The sequence below is a fragment of the Aspergillus vadensis genome (assembly GCF_003184925.1).
Source record: "Aspergillus vadensis CBS 113365 unplaced genomic scaffold BO88scaffold_7, whole genome shotgun sequence".
NCBI classification, from domain to species: Eukaryota; Fungi; Ascomycota; class Eurotiomycetes; order Eurotiales; family Aspergillaceae; genus Aspergillus; species Aspergillus vadensis.
In genome coordinates, this window is record NW_020292045.1 from 1 (window position 1) to 16,782 (window position 16,782).

Sequence of the window (16,782 nt, forward strand, 5' to 3'; positions counted from 1 at the left end):
GGGATAACAAGAAAAAGAAAGAAAGGGTGGGAAACAGAAGAAGAAGGAAAGAGAGGAGAAGGAAGAGGATAAGAAAGTAAGCCGTGGTGTGATCCAGGAAGAACAGAGAGGCCGAACCCACTGCTAAGCAGACCGCATAATTTGGGGGCGTGAGCCGGGAAGCGGATGGAGACGATCGACGGACACGAGAGGAGAAAGAGAGACAGAGAAAGAGCAAGAGGTGGTGGCAGCCTGAGGCGATGGTGGCCTTTTCGCCTCGGAGGCTCGGTTTCGGAGATGCTGATCCTGTCCGGGTCTCTGACACGGACCAGTAGTACTCCAACAACTGCTTGTCCTTCTGTTACTCCGATTTGTTGAGCACTTATCAGATCTCTCGTATCAGGGTCGAGAAACACTATCTGATATTACTACACAGTAGTACTGTGAGTCTGTTGGCAGTAGTAGTATTGAACTACTACTAGACACTGCCACTGATATGGGAAAGTATCGCTAGTTAAGAGAGCGGTTGCCGGAGGGTTTCGAAAGACAACGATCTGTGACTCAAACCTTCCGAGGAAAGAAACGTAGGGAGGATGTGTAGTACAACTCTAAAATTGAAGTCAAAGTAATAGTCAGAGCATCCTGACGGTCTATCTCTCTCCTTTTATTTATCTATCATACTACTAGTACTATATTGCCTTCCCTCATAGTGGGGAAATCCCATTGGCCGACCGTTGACCGAGATGGCGTCTGGTTCGGAAGGGGACTTCGGCCCTGGCTTGGCTGAGAGACGATGGAAAGTGGCGGCGGAGGCCCTTGAGCCATGAAGGCGCAGCCGGTAATGACCAGTTGTTCCTCTGTTTCATCTGGGGCGATCTTCCGTAACTCGCTGCCGAGTTCCTCTGCTAACCGAGTTCCGCCTTTCCACATCCTGTGCCACTTTCAGTAATTCTTGTGATTGACTGGCATATGAAGGCATCTCTCTGTGCCGTTCTCCCGCAACCCCGTGGAGGTGGCAAGTCCGGAGTGTCCGAAGATCTGGAGTTCCAGTCAAATGAACTGCGAATCATAGTTTCCTGATCCAATTGCCAATAAGGGAAGAAAACAGGATTCAGGTACAAGAACTTAAGATGGTTACCTACTAGTATGTTCTCTGTAGTCCATGCATATCCGATCCTTTATGCGTCGTATACCGACTTCAAAATACGCACACCGACAGCCAATTCTGTCAGCTGTCTGCTAGGATTCTCTAGAAGACCCCATCTGCTCAATCCGACCCCCCTGCGTGTCGACGCTGAGGCAGGTGGCTGACCATGGATAATGCTGCTCGTGACTGCGGCACATCTTCTGCCTGTTTACCGCTCCTGGGGAAGTTGCACCCGTTCCGCACTTTGTGTACGGGTTAGTGCACCAAATGCTCTGCATACACTGGCAACCCTTCTCGCGGACGAATTCCGCACCATCTTGGAACAATCTGAAATGATACCAGTGTTATCAGCTATTTATTCTATAGGACTTGGACTTGCTGCTACAGTCATCAAAGCCTGCTGGTATACCTCAAACTCTTTTCTTCGTATTATTGGAGTTGAAGGAGTGTGTTGTGTCAGACTGTTGTGGGCTTCATGTCATCGTGCCTGCTACTCCGTATATGCGACCCATATCTATACGAATCCTCTATCCCTAGTTCTGGTCATACTGGTAAGCACAGTACTACTAATGGAAAACGGCTTTCGTAAGCTCATCATCAATTGACTTATATCACTCGGGATGGAAGTTGCCAGCATATTACATGTGAGAGTACTGTCCGGGGATGCTTCGCTATATATTGGTTTGCATTCTTCACAAGATTAATTTGCGGATCATAGTATTCTTGGCTGTCTCCGCACTGGTCATTCTCTCTAAAAGCAATTGCATTCTTCTTGTACCAGGACTATTATGGTGAGTAACAGACATTGCGAGCAGTAATTACTGCTAGCAGCCAAAGTTCATAATTTTACTTATAGTGTCCATCTCAAGAGTTCTGGTATTTGGGAGTCTTACGGCTTCTACTTGTTTCTCATATCATGATCGGCTATGACAACCTTGTTGGTCAGGCATCTGATAAAGTCAATGGTGTGGAAATTGAAGAATGCAGTGTGTTACAGCATATGAATGCATCCTACTCATGTAGATCAGCAGCCATACTGCTGAAGATGACTCCTCGACTACTAGTCTGACTGGAACCAAAGTTTCGGGGTGCTTCTTATCTACCGATAAGATTGGCTGGGGGTGAGTATCGTCAACATGGCCGACTATACTATATACTGAGACATAGGAAGTCCCTCTCAAAGAAACAAAGACAAGGATTTCAAAAAAAAAAAAAATTCCCCCTTAATTATGCATAATAAAAGCGTGGAATGGTGTAATGAGCGAATGGTTCCTAGGATCATTCTGATGTGCTGATTTTCTTTCCTGAATTTGATCCTCGGGGGCCGGTATGGTCCCCGTGCTCAGAGCCTCTCCGGTCGCGAGCAAAGGCTGGAAGCTGCTCCAGCAACAAAGCTCAAGTAACGCTACCTCAATCCCAGACAACCACCCTATTCATCGCATTCGCCTCCAATTTAATGTGCGGAAGATAACCATGCACTGTTCGCAAGTGCACCCAGGTTCTTTCGCTCCAACTGAAGAGAGCACTAGCAGGCAATGAGTGGCGTTTGAACCCGGACAGACGTCGGACAACAGCAGTACGTGACTCCGTCTTCTTTCGCTCGGTCGGATTTAACGGGTTCTCATCGTGATGGTCTTAACCCTGCTATCTATCGCTTCTAATGGATCTGAGTGATTGGATAATCGCGCGTCTAACTTGTTGTTCGTGGTAGTGGCTTCACATCCGTCGATCAAGGCTGGTCCCATCCAGCCAACGCCATTGCCCCTCATCCCTGACGATTCGAGCCCTGTGTCGCACCATAGCTTTTCAACTCCACCAGAACGCCTTGTCACGAGAAGTACGCCATCGTCCACCGTGCACAGTCGGGAAACCTCCACGGTCAGAGGAGGTGCCGACCTATCCGCCTTAACCCCTTCATCCTCACAACCTCAACACACTCGGCGCGGCAACTCCCATTCCAAAAGTCCCGAACCAAGCGCTGGAAGGTCTGGTCTTGGGTACGATGTCGGCTTGGAGAGGAGACCATCCAACTCTTACGGTCATCATCGAAATACCTCGATTGTCCATGGAATCCAACACTCCCGAAATCCCAGTTTCGCTGCCTCTACAACCTCTACAAGCCCGCTCAGCCCCGAATTGATCGCTTCGCTCGGCCGTGGTGGTGCTCCCGAACCAGAAGGCACAGGCGCTGTACGAATGGAGCAGAACGAGGGACACTCGGGCTTCCAGGCCCAAGGGGCCAATGGAGCGGTGCACAGTCTGCAGGGCACACTAAGCACCATAGAGGATAGAGATACGGATGATGTCGCTGATGGGACCCTGGCGAGTACAGCTCACAGGAGAATGAACTCCAACGGAAAGCCGTGGCAGGAGCGCTCCCATAGCCGTTCGCACTCGAGGCACCATTTTGGAGCAGAGTCGAAAACGGTCGGGGAATACGCTTTGCACCATCTCTTCAATTCCGTAAGTGTAAACCTGTTTCGCCGAGCTTGACCCGACTGCTGACAGTGGCCCTAGTTTGTAGGTCAAGCGGACAACAAGATCAACCAGGCTATAATGAAGCTGGGTGAGTCAGACGCGCCAGTTGAAGAGGTATGCGGACCGGGCGTCGATTCGAACTTTGATCAATTGATCTCTGCTTTGGGTCATATCGCGCGAGAGAAACCGAAGCCTCTGATTGATACGATCATGCTATGGCGAAAGGCCAAAGGCGATGCTGCCATTGTGGCCAAACAGGCCGCTGGTCAGAAGACTACATCCGAAAATGGGTCCCTGATACGCCGCAACACCGAGCCACCCCAGATCATCGCGGAATCGGCTTCCCAGACCGACTCAGCGTCTCCTGCGACTACACTGTACTCCCGGCACGACGATGTCATCTTGGCGGAGCGGCGTGCGACGGTGTCCGTTTACCTGGTTTGCAGGGTTTTGATCGAGATATTCAACCAGAGCAGTCTTGCTTCGATCACATTGGACATGGCGGACCGCTTAGAGGATATCGTCTTCGGTCAACTCAAAACAGTAGACCCCGAACAGATCTCAGCTTCGCCTCTTCGCATGGCGAACTGGAGGATTTACTCCCAAGTGCTAGGGATCATGAGCGAAAACAACTTCACAAGCGTCACAGCTCGGTTTTTAGCAGAGCTCGAAAAAATTCAGAAGGATGAAACACTTCGTGGGCCTTCCAGAGATGGTGACGCCAAAGCCGAACTTCTAATCCTAGGTATGAGGCATATTCGGGTTAAGACACAACCCGACTCATGGGCTCGCTCTTGCGAATTCTTACGCTCACTGGCCCGATTGTTCGGTAATTCTCATGGGCAACGGGTCAAACAGGCATATTGTTATATCTTTGAAAAGTTACTCCTACCTGTGGCTGCAAGTCCCAACTCTGACTTGACGTTGCCCAAGTGGAAAGACTTTATAGAGCTGGTCCAGTCCCGTTTGTCACAGATGCTAACCAAGCCTCGTCATTGGACTGTGGCTTTCCCCCTCCATGTGCTGCTTTTGTGCGTGTCGACGAAGGAAAACTTTTCCTCACAGTGGCTTTCACTGGTCCAGTCGCTCCCACCGAGATTAAAAGACCGGCCAACAAGAGGGCCTGCCCTACAGGCAATGTGTCGCTTGCTGTGGACCTACTTCTTCCGGTATTCAGAATCGCCCACAGCTACACTGCGTAAAGTCGACGAAGTGTCCAAAATCGCGCTTCCGCCCGGCAAAAGGACATATCTGAGTACAGAACCGGCCGTTGCAGAGCCTCTTATCCAACTAATACGGATGATTGGGTTTAAGCATCCTGACGTCTGTTTCAGAAGCATCATCTTTCAAATGATCAGCTCGGATCTATTCCTTTCCGGGAAAGAGCTAAAGATCGAACAAATGGAGCCGGAAAAGATGGTGATTGGAATCAGGTCTTTCCTCGCCATCATGACAGACATCGAGAATTCTGATCAGCTTTGCCCTCCCGTGCCCACCGGTTCGATCCCCAACCCGTTTACCGACATGTCCTCTCCAACCTATCTCCACCGTCCTCAGTTCCTGGCTGATCCCCGGCTTCCAAATACCCGAGGGAATAGGGAGGATGCAGTATCACGGCCTGTAAACACAGCAAGACTGAATGAGAATGTCAGAGACTATTATTTCCGGTTCTGTGACATCCTTGGCAAGATAACTCTTTTATGCGACAACACTTTCGGAGGACAGGCAGCACTGGATGAGAAATTCGGCGGGACAACTCCCAAGACCCCGATTGCGGAGGCCTTCAGTTTTGGAAGACGGGATGACCATCCTAACATTCTAGATCAGAGACAGGGCTTCTACGATCTTCTTCACGTCGCGGTCCAAGCCCTGCCTCGCTGTTTATCCGATCGTATACCATTCAATTCTCTTATCAATCTGCTTTGTACTGGCACTGCTCATGTTCAAACAAACATAGCGTCCTCATCTGCCGAGTCTCTGAAAGCAATTGCACGGCAATCTCATGCCCAGCAGGTGACGATCGGTTTCGCAAGGTTTATATTCAATTTCGACGCGAGATATTCCACCATGTCAGACGAAGGCATGCTTGGGCCAGGCCACATCGAATCTACATTGAGATTGTATGTCGAGTTGCTGAGGATCTGGATTGAGGAGATCAAGCAGAAGACTAAAGATGCAGCGGCGGACTCTGGCGATAAGTCTGGTACTGGGAGCAGAGCTCTGCAATTGGACCTTTCCAGCGTTCTCGCCCAGGTCGAGGAGGTGGAGTCCCACGGCTTATTCTTCCTTTGCTCGCAATCGAGGAGGGTTCGCGCTTTTGCGATCACCGTGCTCCGCCTTATTACGGAATTTGACAGCGCCCTCGGCAAGGAGAATACGCGAATCATCCGGATCCTGGAGGCCGACTCGCAACAGATATTGGACGTCAATGACGAACAATTAACTGTGGCTGAGAGGAGTCGCATCCAGAAAGGCAAGCGAAGAAGCGCCACTCAAAACACGCTGATTGAGCTGTGCAGCAGTGAAGTCTCCTATGACTCTACACTATGGTCGAAGGTTTTTCCCAATATCATTCGGATTAGCTTCGAGACCTGTCCTTTCGCTGTGACGTTGGGCCGTGAGATCGTGTGTGCGAGACTTGTCCTGATGCACAAGACCATTACGTCGCTTGCGGAGAGTCCTCAGTATCCTCAATACGGTCCGATTGATGCCATTCAAGCTCGCTCATTCGGTAGGAGTAACACAACCGCCGAGATCTTGATTGAGCAGTGGAAACTGTATTTGGTCATGGCCTGTACCACCCTCAACAGCGTAGGCGCACAGTCCCAGAGTCAACTGGCAAACGCTCAGCATGCACGGAAGGGATCGAAAGGGTCACAACAGTCGCAGGATAAAATAAGCTCCGCCCGAAGCCTCTTTGCCTTTGTGATCCCGTTGCTATCAGCCGAGCGTTCTTCTATACGAAACGCTATAGTGATTGCCCTAGGCTCGATCAACATGAACCTATACCGCACCCTACTCGAATCTCTACAGTACGCCGTTACGACGTGCAACGAAGAAGCTAAGGTCCGGATTGGTACACATTATCGTTCTCCGAGCAGCCCACGGCGCAATCGCAAGACAGACCGGTTGCGGACTGAAGTTACGCATGTTTATAAACTAACGTCCCACTTCCTCAAAGAACCCGAAGTCTACAACGATGACTGGATTGTCAACAACCTTGTCACCTATGCAAAGGACTTGCGGATATTCTTGAGTGATGCCGAGGTGCAGAACGACTGGGAGTTTCAGCGTCTTCGCTTCCACTACTGCGGGCTTATGGAGGAGCTCTTCGAGGGTATCAATCGTACCAAAGACCCCTCTCGCTGGATACCTTTCGAGTCAAGAAAGTCTTCCTTCTCTCTTATGGAGGACTGGTGCGGATACTCGCCTAATCAGTCCCAGATCTCGCAACGCGAGGAGACAATGCGGAGAAATGCCATCTCACAGAACCATGAAGCTGGCGAATTGCGTAATACTGCCGCAGCCATGGAGATAGAGAAGAAGAACTTGCGCGCAGCAGCCCTCAGTGCAATGGCATCACTATGTGTAAGTTGTTCTGACTTTCTCATTCTATGCGGGGGCTACCAACTGACTTCTGTAGGCTGGGCCGATCAGTATTACAACAGAGAGCGGGTCGGTGCTCCAATTTGACGTGGGCCGGATGCTTTCTTGGGTTGATATTATTTTCAACACAATCAGTGACAAGTGGCACGCCATTGGTAGACGGGCCCTGAAAAATTTAATCATCCACAATAAGGAGCACTCATACTTGTTGGAACGGTCCATCGAGATGTGCTATGTCACAGAGCGACCGAAGGCATTGGAGAGCTACTTTGAAGTCGTAACCAAAGTGCTTATCGAGCATAAGGATTATCCGCTTGGGTTTTGGAGAATCTTGGGTGCCGTACTTGTTACACTTGGTAGCCCGAAACGGGAGATCAGAATGAAGTCTGCTAAGCTGCTTCGGATTTTGGAAGAGCGACAACAGAAGAGTTCAAGATTACAAGACTTCGATATCAGCATTTCCGACAAGACGACCGCCGTCTACAAGCTTGCGCAATTCGAGACCTCGAAACGTTTGGCGAAGCAACACTCTGACCTGGCCTTCACTCTCTTCTCCGAGTTTTCATTGCACTTTCGGAATCTGCGGCCGGACAGCCAGCGGAACATGGTGGCTGCCATCCTTCCGTGGGTCCAGACAATGGAGCTTCAAGTCGACCCCAATGGCGGCCCAACAGCTAAGTCATATATGCTTCTGGCCAACCTGTTTGAGATTACGATCCGCTGCAGTACTATTCTTCCAAACGAGGTTCAGGCCCTTTGGCAAGCTCTGGCCACCGGCCCGCATGGTGGCAACGTACAGTTAGTGCTTGACTTCATCATTAGTCTCTGTTTGGAACGCAAAGAGCAGAACTTTGTGGATTATGCCAAACAGGTTGTTGTGTTCCTGGCAGGAACTCCCGCAGGCTCCAAGGTTATTGAGTTTTTCTTGTTGCAGGTCGTGCCTAAGCACATGGTACAAGAAAGGAAAGATATCACGCCAGCGCCACCTGATATCAGAAGCCTACCTTATGTCACAGACCTCGGAACAGTACTTCCTGTTGGGAACAAGCAAGCTGGCCTTTCCCTGGGCCAAGTCGCGCTGATTTTTCTCGTTGACTTGATGGTTGCGCCAGTTACACTGACCATGGACGATTTGGTTAAATTACTTCATGTTGTTCTTATACTCTGGGACCATTACACGCTCACTGTGCAAGAGCAGGCCAGGGAAATGCTGGTTCATCTGATACACGAGTTGATCGCTGCAAAGGTCGAGGATGACGCGCCTATCGAAACACGGCAGTCCATTGAAGACTTTGTGGAATCAATCCGTAAGAGCGACCCGAAGGTTGTGTGGGAATACGAAGACGCCAGTGACAAAGAAGATGAAGAGGACGGCAGCCGTGTTCCGCCATCAATGGCCTCTGTCACTCGCCAAGTAGTCGGTTTCTTCAGCCTTGGTTATGAAGGGCTGAACGACCTATGGGCGAAAGAGGCGTTGAACTGGGCGACGTCATGCCCAGTGCGACATCTCGCCTGTCGGTCGTTCCAAGTGTTTCGTTGCATATCCATGTCTCTCGACTCCCGGATGCTGGCTGATATGTTGGCTCGTCTGTCGAACACTATTGCAGATGAAGAGTCGGACTATCGAACTTTCTCCATGGAAATCCTCACGACGCTTAAGATCATTATCAGCTCTCTGGCCCCTACTGACCTGTTGCGGTATCCTCAGCTGTTCTGGACTACATGTGCGTGCTTGAATACCATACACGAAACGGAGTTTATTGAAAGCGTCGGCATGCTTGAGAAGTTCCTGGACCGTGTCGACATGAGTGACCCAATGGTAGTTTCAGAGCTCATCAAAGGCCAGCCGCCAAAGTGGGAAGGTGGCTTTGATGGTCTCCAGGATTTGATCTACAAGGGTCTCAAGTCATCTGAATCGTTGAATCGAACACTGGACATCCTGCACCGACTAAGTGCTCTTCCAAACAACGAGCTCATTGGTGATGGTAACAGGTTACTATTTGCCATATTAGCGAACCTGTCTCACTTTTTGCGTCAATTTGACTCCGATGTTGACGATCCCAAGACATTGGCGCGCGCGACACTGCTGGCAAGGGTCGCTGAAAGTGAAAGATGCCCCCGACTAGCAGCTTCATTGCTCGGGTTTGCGAACGGCCAATACAAGGCGGAGAACGATTTCCTGAACCATATCATTACGGAGATTCGTTCCTATTACTTCCCTCGCCAGGATGTTCAAAGTCTTATTTTCCTCATGGGGCTGCTGACGAATACCACAAACTGGTTCCGCGTCAAGGTCATGAAAATACTATGCGTGCTGTTACCTGACATGGACATGCGTCGGGGTGAAGTGACGTGTCATGGGCCTGATCTGATCTCTCCTCTCTTGCGACTGCTACAAACGGATCTCTGTCCCCAAGCTTTGCAGGTCATGGACCACATCATGACCGTCTCGGCCAATCCAATGGAGAAGCATCACATCCGGATGAGCATGGCTTCCTCGTCGTCTTCTCGGGCTATCCGGAAGGAGTACGAGCGCGTGCAGAGCTTGTATGGTATACCGGAGCCCACCGGATGGTCGATACCCATGCCCGCGACGCAATCAAGCATCACCCGACACAATGTCCATGCAGTGTTCTACACTTGCGCGGAGGTTGACCGTATGGAAGTGCAGGAGACAGCACCCTCTGAGGTGGAATTCCACGCCGACGAGTATAATGACACGTTCTTCCCCATGCGGGCGGACACGATGAAATCTATCGATACGCAAACGGACGGCAACATGGGGGACATCGTTCAGAAGCTAGACAGTCTAGACGATTTCTTCGAGGAGACGGACCCGGTGCACGCAACACTGGACCCTATTTCCGATCCAACCCTACGGGGCTTTACTGGTACATTTGCCGATACCAACGCCAATCTGTACGATCAGCAAACTGCGCCAATCCTCCGCAAGTCTCTTGCCCGAACCGCCTCAACGTCCTCTTTCCATAATGGACTTGCTGAGTCCCGTCCGTCCAATCTGCGCTTTGACAGCATGGGAACACCATCTCCTGGGACATTCACGCCTCAGCCTCAGAGCCAAACTGCACGGCCCGTTTCCCACACGCGCTCCGTCACGTCTCCAGTCAATCATTTGTTCACGCCTCAGAGTTCTAGTGCACACCATAACACGCCCTTGATCGGATTTGAGTCGGCATTCCTATCCGATGACGAGATAGAGGACGGCTTGACTGATCACAAACAAGCCATGCCGCATCCTATCAGTCAGACGCGCAGTGCCACGGACGGGGCCTCATCCCTTGAATCCATGATCCGCAGCGGTATGCGACGACTCACCGGCGGGGCAGCTACGAATCGGGAAAAGGAGAGACAGCGTGATCTGGTTCGAGCCCAACAGCGAGCAATGGCTCAGACGGCCAGCTCACCGCGCGTGCCCAAGGTGCCTGCCGAGTATCTGACGGGGCCCACGAGCAACCCATCTTCCCCGGCACAACAGTGATCGAACTGACCATCACTCTATTCCTCGTGCGACCTTCTTTTGCTTTGATATTGTAAGCCGGTGCTTGGTGTGATTTGGCGTTCAACATACCCATTCGTCGATGTTTCCTTCGTTTACTCTTCCTTGACGTCTGTTCGCCTGCCCTCGTTTCATCATTTCCTTGGCCGTATGTAGTACAGACATCTATAGATTAATTTATTGAATCAGAAGATATATAGACGAGAACATGGTGACATGTAGCAAGTATGTAGAATTCAGGCCATGTCCAGTGGAGAGAGTGGATGCCTCACGGTCCCAGCGGCGGGCCCATCCCGTGACGCTCCCCGACGCCATACCGCATTGGGGCTTCCCCGCATTGAAGGCAGGAAAGGGAAGATCGTCGACTCTCAACTCTATTCGTCATTCCCCAATGATGCCCCTGGCTCGAGGTACTTGAAGAATGGAAAGCCTCGGAAAGCAGCGGAGTTCCACCTTTTCAGCACTCCACTTGGCCGAGGGGTGCTCGGCTGTTCTCCAACTTACAGCTGCTCGCTCCCCCAGATTACTACGCTTCATTCTTCTACCAATGCTATCTCTTCCTAGCACTACTCTTTCTGTTATACCTTGAGTAGCCTCTCCCATTATCGTGTAACACCTCTTTTGAAATGAGTCTCGCGCGTGCTCTGCCCCTTCGCAGTGGAAGGGGTGCCTTGTTCAGAGCATCTCCCTCGACATGCCGTCTCACGCAACACTACACTCTGTCTGGTCGCACGTTTTCGACTTCTGCGCAACGGGATGCTACATGGGGTTTCATAGGGCTGGGCCAAATGGGTAGGTATAGGCAGGTCGGGGAAGCCTTCAACATTTCTCAATGGCATTGTTCAATTAACATTGACAATTACTTTGTCCACCACAGGCTACAACATGGCTAAGAACCTGCGCGCTAAGATTCCCGAGACGGATACCTTGATTATTCGAGACGTGAATGAAGAGAACATGTCTAGATTCGTGAAGGAAGCAGAAGAAATCGCTAGGAGCAGCGGCGCTACTAACGGCGCTTCGGAGGTTCTGGTGGCTCAGACGGCGAGGGAACTTGCGGAAAAGTCGGTAAGTTGATCGTTCCGATTTGGGTTTTGTCACCGCTCGATGCGAGCCCTACGTGGCTTTGTGATCGGGCATTATTCACTACTTTAAGGCTACTTACTTGGGGTGCTATATCCATTCACGAGAACCCCGCATTTAATTGGGTTTTTTTGCTGATGAACTGTCCAGTCCGTGATCATCACCAGCCTTCCAGGGCCGCAGCATGTCAAGGATGTGTATCACTCTATTTTGCGAGAAGGTGAACTTCCCACGCTAGAAGAAGAGCGTCTGTTCATCGATACATCAACAATCGATCCTGCGTCATCAAAGGAAATCGCAAACGCCATACAAACCACATCCCAAGGGCGCTTCGTCGATGCCCCTGTATCGGGTGGTGTCGTAGGTGCGCGTGCTGGCACATTGAGCTTCATGTTCGGTGCCACTTCGCAGACTGGTCAGTTGCTTGACCGTGTGCGATCCGTGCTACTCATGATGGGAAAGAAGGCCTGGCACATGGGCGCCCCAGGGGCCGGCGTTTCAGGCAAATTGGCGAACAATTACATCCTGGCGATCAACAACATTGCGACCGCAGAAGCAATGAACCTTGGCATGCGCTGGGGGTTGGACCCCAAGGCTTTGGCAGAGCTTGTCAATTCGTCGACTGGCCGGTGCTGGCCCATGGAAGTGAATAACCCCGTGCCAGGTGTCGTCGAGACGGCACCGGCATCTCGTGGTTACGAGGGAGGGTTCGGAGTGAGTCTAATGAATAAGGACCTTCGACTGGCGATTACTGCTGCGGAGGAGTCGCAAACACCTTTGGCGCTGGCAGATACCGCTCAGAAGGTGTATAATGCTGTTGAGGAGGAACACCGTGGGAAGGACTTTTCCGTGGTGTACAAGTGGCTGAAGGAACACTCGCAATGATCTCGGCTGGTACGTGCTCATCTGCCTCTGGTATTGTCTGAATGAAGAATTTTCCAATCTGGCAATGAGGTCTCTATTATGGATCATAGAGTACCTGGCCATGACTCTTCCGCTTGCCAAACCTGCTCATGATTTGCATGCATTTAAGTCCCTATCAGCTATCATCTCATTTATATATACATGACGACCACAACACTATCACTACATATTGAAGTCCTCCCACAGCGCAATGTATTGGATAGTTGCCCAAAGCTAGCTTGAATCCCACCCTCGTATCTGACCCTGAAACCTTCAAATCCACTACTAGTTAGTCCCAGCCCCAAACTAAACTAGCCAACCCACAAAACAAATAGATGATCTGGCGTGATCTGACAAATCCACAAATAGTGCTAATCGGTATGACTCCCAACCCATCCCCTCATCTTCAACCACTATCCCTCACATAGTACTCTACCCAAAACCATCCCATCCCACCACCAAAACCAAACCCAAAACCCAAAACCCAGAACCAGAAACCAAACCCATACCCCAAATCAACACGAAAAGAAAATGCCCCCCCTCCCCACACAAACCCACGGCCCCACCACCGGCCACCCGATCCTCATCCTCCCAGGATGGGAAATGACTCCCGAAACAGAAATGCACGACTTCGAGCCCATCTTCACCACCCTCCCCAGTATCCCCTCCAACACACCCCTCAGGCGGATCTACATCGCCCTCCCAGGAACGGCCTCCACGCCAGCAAGAAACATCACCTCCCTCGACGACATCTACCACCACCTGGTGCACTTCATTGACAACACCCTCGGGGATTCTCGCTTCATGTTGGTCGGGTCCTCCTGCGGGGCGTATCTTGCGCGTGCACTCGCTCAGAGATTTATCCACCAGATAGATGGGTTACTTCTACGGGTGCCGCTTGTTGAGCCGGAGGATGCGAAGCGGGATGTTGATAGGGTTGAGCCGTTGGTTAGGGATGAGAAACTCATGGATGGGCTGGATGAGGAGGATAGGACGCTTCTCGGGGGGAGGGTGATGGTGCAGACGGAGGGGTATGTGGGGGAGTTGGTGAGGAAGTATCGGGAGGTGTATGTTCCTGCGGAGGAGGGGGCTGATAAGGGGGTTTTGGATAAGATAAGGGGTGATGTGGGGAGGTATCGGTTGAGTGAGGAGTTGTTGTCAGGTGGGGAGAAGTTGATGGCCCCGACGCTGGTGGTTTGTGGGAGGCAGGATGAAATTGTAGGGTATAGGGATTGTTTGGGTCTGTTGGAGAAGTATCCCAGGGCGACGTTTGCGGTGCTGGATCGTGGGACGCATGGGTTGCCGGTGGATGAGAGTGAGAGGGGGGTGTTTGGGGCGTTGGTCAGGGATTGGGTTTTTAGGGTGGGGGAGTGGAGGGATAGTCATTATTGATTTGTCTTGGTGGGTTGTATGTACAGTTTGATGAGTTGGGGTAATTTGGGGATATGGTTGGTGAGGATGTAGTGGTTATGTTTTGCGGGGTGAGAGTTTGACTAGAAGACCTTCTTGTTTGACGAACCACCTGAGATAGGGTCAGTATTGACTTAGCTGATATGGTATGTTTTTCATCCGAGTTGTGGGTGGATGGTAGTATACGTACCAACATGTTTCCTTCCATGGCTCATCTGGGTTCGCGAGTTGGATGTCGAAGCGGTTGAAAAGGGTTGGGATCATCTATTTCTCGGTTAGTTGATGTTGAATGTCGATTGTAGAGAGAGGTATCATTAGGTTGAGTGGCTATTACCTTGCTCATTTCCATCCAGCTGATATCTGTGAGGAAGTTAGATATAGAAATCTTGTTGGGTGATGGTGAGGTAGACGTACTCTTTCCGATACAAAGTCGGGAACCACCACCGAAAGCGAAGAAGTATCGTCCTAATATTAGGAGGGATATGATTAGCGAATCATAACAACATGTGGAGCTATGGACTCACTCATATCGCCTGTCTTCTCCCCTAACCATCTTTCAGGGCGGAATGCTTCCACATCGTCGCCGAATATACTGGCGTCGCGATGGACGACCCAGGGGTTGACGCCCACGGTTGTCTAATATTTCATCCTGTATTAGTCCAAAGTCCTTCATTGGGCAGTCAACAAGCCATGGGTACTGGAGTCATCTTACCCCCTCCGGCAAAAAGCACCCATCAATAACAATTCCCCCCTTAGGAACAACACGAGGCAGAGTCATCCCAACAGCCGGGTGCAGTCTCAACCCCTCCCACATGCACGCCTGAAGATACGGCATGTCATTCGCCTGGTCCAGCGTAACCGGGTCCGAAAATCTGCCTTGACGTTTACGATCTTCAATCTCATCCCTGAGCTTCTTCAGGGAGGTCGGCGTCCTCAGCAAATGGTAGATGATCGATCTGATCGAGATAGCAGTGGTATCAGAGCCCGCAAAAACATTCGACGTAGCCATTGAGAGCACGTCATCATCTGACAGCTGATTTCCTTTCTTCTTCTGCACGTCAAAGAGTTTGGATAAGATGTCTTGCTCTTCTTTAGCTTCTTCGACATGCTTCCCCTCTCTACGGGCCATGATCTCACGAGCTGCAATCTGTCGAATCGTACCATGGCGCGCTGCGATACCCAAACGACTTCCGATGAGAGGCGTCATGTAATCATGCAGCCAATAAACCCAGGGCACTTGGCCCACCCAGGAAGCCGAGCGAAGTGCGTTCTCAATCTGACTGAATGCGCCACCGTCTGTTCCGTTCTCGAGGAAGCCAAATGATTTGGAGAATGTAATTTCTCCAATGACATCTGCGTGTTGTGTTTCTTAGAAGGGGGTAACATGCATTGAAGATATTTTGCCTGGGGAATTTTACCAAAAGCAAACAGCTGCACCCACTTCCCCATATCAACAGTTGCGTCAGGCCCTTGCCCATGTAGACACTGCATGAGTCGTTCGACGACTGCATCCACGCCATGCTCAAAGTCCTTGAGACTACTCATCGAGTAGATATTGTTGACGAGTCGTCGCTGAGCACCATGGATCATCTCACTTCGTTCTGCAAAGAGATCGAATTTACGACGACCTTGCCAAACGCCTTTGTTTTATCTCAGCCAAATTGGACATCAGTACAATTGAGAGGGTCAGTGGACTCACTGTACCAATCACTCTTTGCGAATCTGTTGCCAGCTCCTACACGTTGATGGGTCAGTGCTTTGACGGAATAAACTCTGGTGAAAAGCAGCCATACCATAGATCATCTGGATGGCATCCAAGTCCGCCACACTGACTTCTTTTGGTCCGACGCGAACCAATTTGCCATACTTCTCATGAAGACGAGGATACAATCGATGCATATTGCCTTTGTCTGAGAAGAATACCAGCCACCATCGCGAAAGACTGGCCCAGAAGGGGCCGGGGACTCTAGCTAATGAACTGTAGAAACGGATATATAGAATATAAGTGATAAGCGAGAAGATGGATAAGAAGGCAATATATGGCAGAAAGTGTGAGATGGATTCTTGTGTTGAATCAAGTCGAGTTAAGCCACTAAGCAGGCCCATCTTGGTAAGTTGGTCGGTGATGAATTGACCTGGATTTAGTCTTGGGAGAGCATATAGAGAAATAGAGGAAGAAGAGGTCGATTAAATAACACGGGAGCCAGTGGCATTGATAAGCACCAGGAAGGACGTTGTGTGTCGGTCTGTAATTACTGCTAGCCGGGATATAAGTCATCTTTCGTCAGCCTGCCACTGGTTGGTTGCGGGGGCGGGTCGAGGATCTGCGGGGTTCTTAGCTCCATACCACGGCACAAGGTAGTGTGTTCCTCTTAATGCAGCGATGCATATACATAGTGATTGCTGGTATAATCAGCATCAACCGGAAAGCTTGGGACAAATCCCAAAAATCGGGAACCTCATTCGGTGCTGAGAATCAAGCTTGGAACTAAAGGTTCCACTTGAGGTGGCTAATGGTGGTATGTTTCGGCTTCGGTAATATTACCATACAGCACCCGAAACCAAACTATATCATTCGAATTCGATCGCCTACACTTATGTTGTGCCAGGTTTCATGGGGATTGCACCTGTTCCACATAATCAAATGTGAGAAGATGTC

At 50.6% G+C, this 16,782-nt stretch overlaps 5 protein-coding genes across 5 annotated transcripts; 4 read left to right on the top strand and 1 right to left on the bottom strand.

Annotated features, from left to right (window-relative positions):
• Positions 1 to 1,104: 1,104 nt before the first annotated feature.
• BO88DRAFT_249774 (uncharacterized protein) lies at positions 1,105 to 1,908 on the top strand. Its single transcript, XM_025702205.1, has one exon. It carries the CDS (start codon positions 1,300 to 1,302, stop codon positions 1,729 to 1,731), a length of 432 nt encoding a protein of 143 aa, XP_025564299.1. The 5' UTR covers positions 1,105 to 1,299; the 3' UTR covers positions 1,732 to 1,908.
• A 547-nt stretch (positions 1,909 to 2,455) lies between these two features.
• BO88DRAFT_434098 (putative cell morphogenesis protein (PAG1)) lies at positions 2,456 to 10,890 on the top strand (the record flags this gene model as incomplete). The annotated part of the gene is made up of 6 exons (XM_025709463.1): positions 2,456 to 2,584; positions 2,687 to 2,702; positions 2,838 to 3,589; positions 3,644 to 7,192; positions 7,248 to 10,751; positions 10,800 to 10,890. The coding sequence occupies 5 exons, from the start codon at positions 2,456 to 2,458 to the stop codon at positions 10,707 to 10,709; spliced, it is 7,908 nt and encodes a 2,635-aa protein (XP_025564300.1). The 3' UTR covers positions 10,710 to 10,751; positions 10,800 to 10,890.
• Positions 10,891 to 11,140: 250 nt separating this feature from the next.
• On the top strand, positions 11,141 to 12,976 carry BO88DRAFT_403498 (uncharacterized protein). The gene is made up of 3 exons (XM_025706376.1): positions 11,141 to 11,519; positions 11,605 to 11,795; positions 11,961 to 12,976. Exons 1-3 carry the CDS (start codon positions 11,354 to 11,356, stop codon positions 12,693 to 12,695), a joined length of 1,092 nt encoding a protein of 363 aa, XP_025564301.1. The 5' UTR covers positions 11,141 to 11,353; the 3' UTR covers positions 12,696 to 12,976.
• A 143-nt stretch (positions 12,977 to 13,119) lies between these two features.
• Positions 13,120 to 14,105, top strand: BO88DRAFT_442638 (alpha/beta fold hydrolase; the record flags this gene model as incomplete). The annotated part of the gene is made up of 1 exon (XM_025709967.1): positions 13,120 to 14,105. Exon 1 carries the CDS (start codon positions 13,245 to 13,247, stop codon positions 14,103 to 14,105), a length of 861 nt encoding a protein of 286 aa, XP_025564302.1. The 5' UTR covers positions 13,120 to 13,244.
• Positions 14,097 to 16,319, bottom strand: BO88DRAFT_362220 (cytochrome P450). Its single transcript, XM_025703912.1, has 9 exons — positions 15,917 to 16,319; positions 15,823 to 15,858; positions 15,542 to 15,763; positions 14,836 to 15,476; positions 14,648 to 14,759; positions 14,538 to 14,588; positions 14,458 to 14,483; positions 14,314 to 14,387; positions 14,097 to 14,235 (listed from the first exon to the last, which is right to left on the bottom strand). Exons 1-9 carry the CDS (start codon positions 16,227 to 16,229, stop codon positions 14,181 to 14,183), a joined length of 1,530 nt encoding a protein of 509 aa, XP_025564303.1. The 5' UTR covers positions 16,230 to 16,319; the 3' UTR covers positions 14,097 to 14,180.
• Positions 16,320 to 16,782: the final 463 nt, after the last annotated feature.